Source organism: Juglans microcarpa x Juglans regia, chromosome 6D, assembly GCF_004785595.1.
Source record: "Juglans microcarpa x Juglans regia isolate MS1-56 chromosome 6D, Jm3101_v1.0, whole genome shotgun sequence".
Taxonomy (NCBI): domain Eukaryota; kingdom Viridiplantae; phylum Streptophyta; class Magnoliopsida; order Fagales; family Juglandaceae; genus Juglans; species Juglans microcarpa x Juglans regia.
The window spans coordinates 8,807,122-8,817,354 of NC_054604.1; the positions used below are offsets into that span (position 1 = coordinate 8,807,122).

At 32.1% G+C, this 10,233-nt stretch overlaps 1 protein-coding gene across 1 annotated transcript; it reads left to right on the forward strand.

Annotated features, from left to right (window-relative positions):
* The first annotated feature begins 5,166 nt into the window (after positions 1–5,166).
* On the forward strand, positions 5,167–10,233 carry LOC121235275 (phosphoserine phosphatase, chloroplastic-like). The gene is made up of 8 exons (XM_041131601.1): positions 5,167–5,629; positions 6,293–6,523; positions 6,879–7,011; positions 7,097–7,204; positions 8,542–8,635; positions 9,276–9,425; positions 9,503–9,556; positions 9,859–10,233. Exons 2-8 carry the CDS (start codon positions 6,301–6,303, stop codon positions 9,982–9,984), a joined length of 888 nt encoding a protein of 295 aa, XP_040987535.1. The 5' UTR covers positions 5,167–5,629; positions 6,293–6,300; the 3' UTR covers positions 9,985–10,233.

Sequence of the window (10,233 nt, forward strand, 5' to 3'; positions counted from 1 at the left end):
TGTGTTTGTAAAGATATTTAATAACCTTAATTGTAGAACAAATATCTAAATTGATGTGACAATTGAATTTAGAAAAAAGATATGAATTATATGGTACAATCCTACGATTATTTAAATCTTTTCCTTTAATTTTGGCAGTTACTCTATCATCAGAATATCTATATAATGGGAAAGAATCAATCCCAATAGTTGTGTTAGATACAAATTCTTTATAATGTTGATTCTTGCAAGTACCATTTTTTTATACATATATTGGTTGAATTCAGTATTCCAAAATGACCATACATCATATATTTAACAATAGTTTTATATCAATGCAAATTTTTTTGTTTTATTAGGTATTTTTGCTGAAACAATTCTATCGAATGATTTGAAGCGTGAATTCTTCAATCTTTTTGTAGTATAATTAAGAAATAAGCATATGGAAAACCCATTTTTTGATGCTCAATTGCATATACATGCTACAATTTTACCAAAAATTTTTCATTTGAACAAGTCATCTTTTAGATTTTTTAATTTTGTCCTAACAATACGTGCAATTAGATTAAGACAATTTTGAAATTCTTCTAGTCGGTTCAATTAATTTAAGATCTCTTTCTAACTTGGATTGCACGTCATGGTTAAAAAAATATTAGGTTTGCCAAAACGTTGAACTAATGCAATCATTTCCATATATCTTCTGCACATATATATCGGGCCTCTAACAAATGCCCAGATAATAACATAATAGATATGTTTCCTTCCCTAATTTGTAACTTGAAACAATAATATTAATGACACAAAACTGTTGGTTCCTTCATTTTTTCCTTCAAGACTACAAAAATTATGGAAAAAAAACTTAGAAACATGTAAAAGTTGAAGATAAGGAAGTTCGAACATTAAGGCCTCGTTTGTTTTCAAGAAACATCTCATCTCATCTCACTTCATCATTACAACTTTTTCAAATCCCCACACAAAATAAAATAAACAATTCAACTTTTTCAAATTCCAAAACAAAAAAAATATTAAAAAATATATTCTAACAATATTTTATTCAACTTTTTAACTTTTATCTCATCTTATCTCATCTCATTTCTGAAAACAAACGAGCCCTAAGTTATTTTGACATTTTCCTCTCTTCTAAGTAATTCATTTGCATTATTTGACTGTTGGAGATGAGCTGATGTTGATGTTTCAACATTTATTAATATTGTTCATTTCTTCACCCTTTCTATGCCTTGGTGCCAATCCAAATCATCGAAATGAAATAATCATGGATATTGAATTGGATTATAACAATCAAAATAATATTAAACAAAATTATTTCCATCTTTGTGGCTAAAAACAACAATATTCTGACTTTTTTGTTGTTTAGAATTATCAAATTTAGTCCAAATAACAACTTGTGACACTGATGGAGTGTTATAAACATGTTGATCTAAACCAATGTCTGATCTTATATGATTTATATGATATTCCAAATTTGAAATGTCGCTCAAACTTTGGAAAAACCCACAGTATGTATTAACATCGAAAATAGCCATCACTTGAGCAATAATAGATGGATCTAATCTTCCTGAATCATTAACACAATTTTGTAATTCGTGTTCAGTGTCATAAAAGTATAAGTGCAAAATATGAAGGATGTCCATCTCCAGGGAGTAAAGCATTAATGTAATGATAGATCTGTCCTTAAGCTCTGAAATTGTAAATTCATTTGTTTATTCTACATAATTTTTTATCGAATTTTACTTCGAACGATGTGAAAGCAAATTTATTATTGTATGTGCACACTTATGTACGAAATTTTTCAAATTCACTTGAATCAAAAGTCAACAACTGATATAGTTGATCAGGAATATGATTGGAAATTAACGAGATTGTCACTTCAGCACAATAAAAATTGTTTAGTTCATGATGAAATCTTTTTACTCCACAATATCTACACGATGACACTGATGGTAAATAATTTATCTCAACTGGTACAATTTGTATACTTTCCTAAAACGAACGGTTTATGTCGTATTCCTATGACATAAAAAAAGCAGAGATGAAATAATTGAGGAAAATTTTGAAACAGATCCTACATTTTTTCAAAATGAAATATCCAATAGAAAGGTACGAATGGATGACAGTTGTTGTAAAATTATTTTACCCCAAGCAGATTCTAATGCCATTCTTTTAAAATTGGATTGGTCTTCATAAAAATAATCAACCTATCGAAAGGATTTTTAAGTATACTGAATAAAATGGGAATAAAATCTCTTAGAAATGTTTCATAATGAGAAATCATAATGAATAAACCTAATCGCTCAATACTAAGGTAGATGTAATTATACTGTCGAGATACAAATCTCTGTTACGAAGCATTGAACTTTTAGCAATATTGTTGGAAGTAGTAGGTGTTATCCTCGAGATATCAAATACATCATTATAGAGGTTACATTCAGAGAAATTAATATTCGAAAAAGACTCAATTTCTCTTATAAAGAGAAATTGAATCATGAGGCAAACTACATTGAGATTGTTCTCCTCTTAGAATTTTATTATTTCGAGATATTTTCGATTCGATATATCTCACTCATTTTTTTGGGTTCATTTCTCCTTTTCTTTCCTCTGATTGAGCAACATACCAAGGTTTTATTTATTTATTTTTTTTTTGAGGTTTTTTTTCAGATTTTTCAAAATTTATTTATGGAATAAGTTAGATAAAAGAATAAAAGAAACAATGTTGGTGATATTTAAGTGTATTTATTGATTTAGCGTGGTCTTACCACTTGCCATAAAAGTTATAAAAAAACTATAAATTCTGCGTCAATTTGAGAGAATATACAAAATAGACCAGTTAATATTAACGATGAATAGCGCAAAATGGAAGAAGTGAAATCTAAGAGATAATTCAGAACGTAACAAACATATAAGTACAGATGGATATACATGAAAACATAGTCGATAAACAATGTTACAATCATCTATATCGAAAGCACAACAAATAACATTTAATTCGAAAGAAATTCATAGAGAAGACATCGAATCAACTAATGTAAGGTCAAATATATCTAAATAAAACTTTAGATTCACATATAAAAAATACAAAATCATTATAACGAATATTTACAAATTCATATGCTTTTATAAAAAAAATGATTATTACATATCATTCATCTAAATTAATTACTACGTCTAACAACAAAATGAATGTATGAAATAGAAATATCAATTTCGTGGAAAACAAATTAACGGTAAGGGAAATATATGGTCTAAAGCATCTTTGTTAAAGATATGTACATTTATATCAATGTGAAAGCAACGGACCTGATAAAAAAACACATTAAAAAATCGCCACATAAGAATTGTATATTTACATTTCTTAAATAACACTATATTATGAACAATAAGAGATTTAATAAATATGAAGATTTATTTAAATTATTAAGAAATTATAATTTTTTCCTGATGGAAATTTATAATTATACTAACAAACCTGTTATTGTTAAATTTAATACTTATAGTTGAATGTGTATGTTTGATGTTTGTCAATTTCAGAATAAATATATAATGTGTTAATTTTAAAATTAGAAACTACAGTAGTAAGTGCTAAATAATTTAATCATATAATTATAATATAAACTCTCATCCTCTTAAAAAAATATTAAACAAACTATAGTACATTAGAAATTGTAAGGTGCGGTTTGGATAGTGAGATGAGATGAGATGATTTTAGATAAAAGTTGAAAGTTGAATAAAATATTGTTAAAATATTATTTTTTAATATTATTATTATTTTGAGATTTGAAAATGTTGAATTATTTATTATATTTTGTGTGAAAATTTAAAAAAATTGTAGTGATGAGATGAGATGAAACAGTTTCACTATCCAAATCTACTGAAATAGTGTTAAATTTTAGGTTAGTTACTAAACTATTCAATTTATCCAAAAATGAAAGAAATATTTAAGTTTGGAAATTATATATCTTAATGAATCATTAAACAAAAATTATTAATAAAAGGGGAATAAATTATATAATTACAGATTTCTACTAAAATATAAAAATTCAATTCGATGTAAAAAAAAAAAAAAATTCAATTCAATATTTACAGAACTCAAAATTAAAGGAAATAAAATGCTCCACAGCATTAAAATTTAATTTGTCAAGATTTTTTTTTTTAATTAGAATTTTACGAAGAGTTGATATCAATTTGGAAGGAAAAAATAAAGAAGAAAAGACTATAGGCCAATTGTTAAGTCCAAACTAATTTGCAGCATTATCTGTTTTTCACATTAAAGCCCAAAAAACCAAAAGTCAAGTCCAACCCTCCCTCCCCAATTTTAGACAACAAGCCCCGCCCTTCCCCCCTCGGGGACAGGCTTGTGTATAATTATTCATGACCCGACCTGCTCGATTGAAACGATCCGATCTGCCTGATGAAGTCGGGTTAGAAATTATAAGCGATGCTAAATAGCGGGGCGAAACCCGCCTCTTCCGAAAATTCAGAAGAAAAAAGTCAAAAACCCTCAACTCTCTCTATCTCTCTCTCCCTCTCTCAGACGGCACTCGGCAGATGGGTCTTTAACTCTATCTCACTCTCTCTCCTCGACCGCCGCTCCAAGATCGACTCGATTTACTGAGGTATGCTCCATTTTCTCATGCATATGGGTTTTGGGATTCTTGTTTGAAGCTCTCTCTTGATTTGGAGCTATTGTTTCTGTTTGAATATTAAAGAGCCATCTCTCTTTCTCTTGTTGGTATCTTGGGAAAAAATGCATGAGAAAATAAAAAACTCAGAACATGAAAAAATCTCAAAGTTAGACACAAACTCAAAATAAGGCACATACTCTTTTGGCATTCAGGCATGTCTGTCAAGGAAGAGTCCCCTGTATATTTTGTATATGCACGAAGTAATTTAATCCACCAAAATCTAGAATCAACAGGAGCTACTTGCACTCTCACCAAAGTCTGCAATCAAAGTTTCTTCCCTTTAATTTGTAATTAAAAAAATACAAAATATAAACTATTTTTAAAAATAAAAATAAAATACAAACCGATATTTTTAACCCGACCCGAATTATTCGGGTCGCTTTTATTCCCTGGGTATGGCAGCGGGTCAACTCTGGTCGGGCCAAAAACCTGTTGGGCGGGCTAATGTGCAGGCCTAACCCCCCCTCCCCCCAAATAATTTCACACGACACCGTTTCAGCCAACATCCACGAACTCCTAAAAACTTTATTTCTCCTCTCTCACTCACTCTCGCAGGTCTCTCTCGCCCTCTCCTCCTTCCCCTCCTGCTCCAACAACCTCACCAGTTTCTCAGAAATCTCTCTCCTAACACCACGTCTTCCATATCTCTCTCCTTCTCTCTCCGTTACTGAACAACGCTGCCTCTTCTCTCCTCGTGTCTCCATCTCGCCGAGGTTCCACCAACAACAGCCGCCACACTCTTCCTCTCTCCGTCTATCTCCGTCTCGTAAATCCTCTGTTCCTCCCTCCCTCTCGTTCTTTCTCTTCCCGTCACTCGGTCCCCATCTCTCCTCCCTTCTCTCTGTTCCATCAAGTTTCCACCAAGAACAACCGCAACCCTCCAGAAAATCACACAAAACAGTGTGTGGTCTCAACAGAAAGGACAAAAACGGCAGCCGTCGGGTCTGGGTGTAAGGATCTCTGAGATCTCCCCACTCTCTGTTTCTGTAATGGTCTGAGGAAATTTTTGTTTTCTTGTTTAGATCTACACATGTATTACAAATTGTTTTTGAATTTGGTTTGGTTTCGTCTATATGTGTATTATTTTTACTCAACTTGTAGAAATTCAAAGAGATTGTGTTTCGGTTTGATTTTGTCTCATGTATATGCGTATGATCTATTTAATCATCCTCTAAAAATTCAGACATCTTCGACTGAGAGAAGAAAAAAAAAAAAAGCACACCCACGAGATGCCGAAATTCAGAAGAACGTAAATCAATTCGAAGGCCACCGAGAAGTTTGTATGGAAAAGTGAGGAATAGAAGAGATGAAAACACGAGAAAGAGGAAGCAAAGTGTTTCTGGAAAGTTGAGATCAAATATGTACAAAACGTGTAAGAGATAAACTTGTAGAAATGTAAAAAGACAACAAACTTTGTCGGCAAACGAAGAGGAAAAACAGAAGAGAACTGAAATTCGTGATAAAAGCAGGGTCAAAACAGGAAAAAAATTAATGGTTGAAAATTCACTGTTCATCTTGCATTCGCACTTATTTAACCAATGTAGAAAAAAGAGCATTTGTAGTATTGATTTTTTTTATTTGAATATTTTCATTTTTTGACTTGTTGGAAACAGATAATTTGATGGAAGGATTGGTGAGTTCTCAGATGACACTCATTGGTGCTCATTATAGGCAACTTAACTCTCCTTTCCTTCCTGCATTTTCTCTCCAATTCAAAAGAAGATTTGATATCAGTCGAATTGGGACGGACAAATCTCCTAAATCATTGAAATCAGTTACTGCTTCTGTTCAACCATTGGAAACCTCAAAATTGGGTCACTCGAACAACACTCTGCCATCCAAAGGTTATGTTCAAACAATGTATCTTAGCATCTTTAAGTTTTAAATTTGGAGGAAAAATGGGTTTAGTTCTAAATATTGAGTACTTTTTGATGCAGTTGAGTCCAATACTTAACTCGCTTCAATCCTTATTTGCAGTTGTGGTGTATACTGTTTATTAAACACGACAAGATCTAGTAAATTGATTTTTGGTATATATGTTCCAATAATGGAGTTTGCTTTGCTAGATATCGATTTTAGATTTTATGATAACGAATTGTTGAACTCTTTAAATATAAACTATGTTCTTTTTCAAGGTTAATTTTGGACAATTTTAGAATGATATTTCTGTGGCTGATGTTTGCCACCATAAATATATAGATGTCCTTGATTTATGGAGGAGTGCCAATGCGGTGTGCTTCGATGTGGATAGCACAGTGTGTCTGGATGAAGGCATTGATGAACTTGCAGAGTACTGTGGAGCTGGAAAGGCTGTTGCAGAATGGACTTCTAGGTTGGATTTCTCACATTTCATTATAATTATTTCAATTGTTTTAGTGTTAGTGCCTATGTCTGACTTCGGTTTTGGATTTTGCTAGAGCAATGAGTGGTTCTGTTCCTTTTGAGGAGGCCTTGGCTGCCAGACTTGCTTTGTTCAATCCTTCCGCTGCCCAAGTCCAGGACTTTCTTGAAAAGAGGCCCCCAAGGTGTGAGGGATTTTTTTTTTTTAAATTTTTTTATTTATCTTGAGCTAGTATTGACTTGTTTTCTTAATCAGGTGGGTGGCATAGTTTAATTGAAAATTAAAACTTTATTCTCCAATTTGTTTCATATAGCATTTGACAACAGGATTTGGCCTGGGAGTGTGAAAGCCTCACCATCTTTCTGCTGGAGAGACATAATATATAGTCCTACCTCTAAAGTTTCTATTGAAAATGAATATCAATTCTAAATGACTAATTTGGATGTTGTCAAAGATGCAGTGTGCTTGCACCCTATCTTATGAAACACGAAGAACAATTGAATTTCGGTTGAGATAGGCAAGACCTTCTTGCTCATGAGAGGATTCATCATTCTTTGTTATTGAGTTTGCTTTTATATCATTGCATTTCTGTGATTTTTAATACAGTTGCAGTTCTTGTTTTCTGTTCCATGAACCCATATTTAAAATCAGCAGCTATTGTAAATGTTTATGTGTGGAAAATATTATGAAAATATTTAATCTGATATTTTCTACAAGGTTATACAAAATTTTCCTGAGGTTTTTCTTTCAAGGATCTGTACAATTTGGATGAAATATGTTGAATTTGCTCATGAATGGCTCACAAAAAAATATGTTTTATGAGATTTTATCAATTGCTAGTTTGACGGCATGGTGGCAACAAAGTTAGTTCCATGTTTGCATCCTTTATACAGTAAGTTATCGAAAGATATTGGAAGAGACTTTTACAGTCATCATTTTAATAAATTCAAGTTTCCTTGCAACCATTTCTGTAACAGTCAACCAAGTTTCCAACTATGTCAAATGCAACTTCCGTGCTCCAGCCGTAAAATTATTGTTGAAATGATCCCTCCTGTTTTCGAGGGTTAGTGAGTTGTCAGATTAATATTATTGTCTATTGTTCTTTATAGTTGTAACTTTCACTAGTATAACTATTAGCTTATAGAACAAGTACACGAAGCATGGAAATTTTAAATGGCAGAGCTTAGGCTTGTCAAGCCATTAAAACATAATGGCCATCATTGGTTTCCTACTACAGATTTTATTTTGTTTCATACTGAGTCATGCCATCAAATCGAAACTCTGAACTGATTATACAATGGAGATACCACCATTATAGGTTATGATGGTGAAGAACAATAATTACAAACATAATTTTACTACTTGGTATTCACAAACGATCTTGCATGGTATAGATCTGGTTTTTTGTCTGTTGACGTCTATTTTTTCTTTTGCTTTCCACTGGATGACTGGTAATGACCAACAGTTTGATTTTAATTTCAGATTAAACGGTATTCATGACTTCTACTTTTTGATGTGTAGGCTTTCTCCTGGCATAGACGAGTTGGTCAAGATGCTGAAGGCTAATAATACCACTGTTTACCTTATCTCTGGAGGCTTTCGTCAAATGATCAATGTATGCTGTCAAATGATTACTTTTAAAAAAAAATGCTGTCAAATGATGGAAGTCTGTTGCTTTTGTATTTTTCCTAGAAGCATTCATTGATGAATAATTACGTACAATCATACATATATGTTCCATGTAGACCCTTGCAATTTTATTCATTTAGTTGGACAGTAATTGTGGTCAGTCAATCTTAGGAGAGTACTGTAGCATGTGATGTTCTTTCAACAGCGTTGGATTGCTATTTTGGTGGATGCTAACATGATCCAACTGAGTCAAGGAACATGTTGAACTCCTTAAATAGGAAAAGCTTCGAATGATGATGGCACCTTGGAAGTGCTTTATTATTGTACATACTGTATACTAAGAATATTTTATTAGAAATTATTAGAACAAATAAATAGGTATTTGTTAATTCAATACTTAGATTTCTTCAATGTCCTCCATTTTGAATGCTTTAGAAGGTTCACTTATTTTGTCATCTACTTATAAAAAAAACTTATTTTGTGATCTGACATATCAACAGTTGTAGGGTTCATAGAGTTCTTGTTTATATGGGATTTGGTATATGGCATCTACTTTTTCAAATTGGGGAATAATTTGAAGAGCGTATTACTTTTTGTAATTATTGATTAAACAAATTATTTTGAAGCCTGTTGCATCAATCCTTGGGATTCCACATGAAAACATCTTTGCCAATCGATTGCTATTTGGAAGTTCGGGGGAGTTTGTGGGGTTTGACACCAAGGAGCCTACTTCAAGAAGTGGAGGAAAAGCCACTGCGGTTCAACAGATAAGGAAGGCAAGCGTCTTAGCTGTTTGTTTAATAGTTGGTTGTTAAGAATGTTTCTTGTGGAGATACTAAACTTGGTTTTCCAGGCTCATAATTACAAGGCATTAGTCATGATTGGGGATGGCGCAACTGATCTTGAGGTAAAGTAAAATTCATCCAAACTTTAAAGTGGATCTATTTGTCAGTTTTCCACAAGTTGTCACATTTCAGTATGTATTTATACAAGGAAAATAAATAAAAATAAAAAATAAAAACTTTCAATGGTCTTTCCATCAACTCAACTTGGTTTTTAGGAATTGCCAAATTTGTATTTTTTTGCCCATTCCTAGACGATAGTCAAATTAGATAGACTTCCACGATTATCCTCCACTGGGACTTATCTATGAGTTTCCTGCCAATGTGAATCTTCTGCTCTTTTAACTTGTTTTGTTCCCAAATATAGGCTCGTAAACCAGGAGGTGCAGATTTGTTTATATGTTATGCTGGTGTACAACTTCGAGAAGCTGTTGCCGCTAACGCTGACTGGCTGGTTTTCAGTTTTAAAGATCTAATGAACTCCTTGGAGTAGCTTGGAGTTTTCTGAGCCTTGCACTTTTTTTTTTTTTTTTTTTGATGATTAATTTTTTTGTGGCCCACTGGTCAACTGCATTATAGAAGTGTATTCATCCCATTTTAAGTTTACAAAACTTATGTGAGGAACTAAAAGGGTTATCATCTAATGCCCAAGTCTTGTAATATATATATATATATATATATATATATATATATATATATTATATTATTTTTTAATTATTGTTACCCAAGGTTTGAGAGGAAA

Excerpts from the sequence above, each read along its gene's own strand:
- LOC121235275 (XM_041131601.1), top strand. The coding sequence starts at position 6,301 with ATGGAAGGATTGGTGAGTTCTCAGATGACACTCATTGGTGCTCATTAT. Across the intron at positions 7,012-7,096 it reads GTTGCAGAATGGACTTCTAG|AGCAATGAGTGGTTCTGTTC; the intron begins GTTGGATTTCTC and ends GGATTTTGCTAG. Across the intron at positions 9,426-9,502 it reads CGGTTCAACAGATAAGGAAG|GCTCATAATTACAAGGCATT; the intron begins GCAAGCGTCTTA and ends TTGGTTTTCCAG.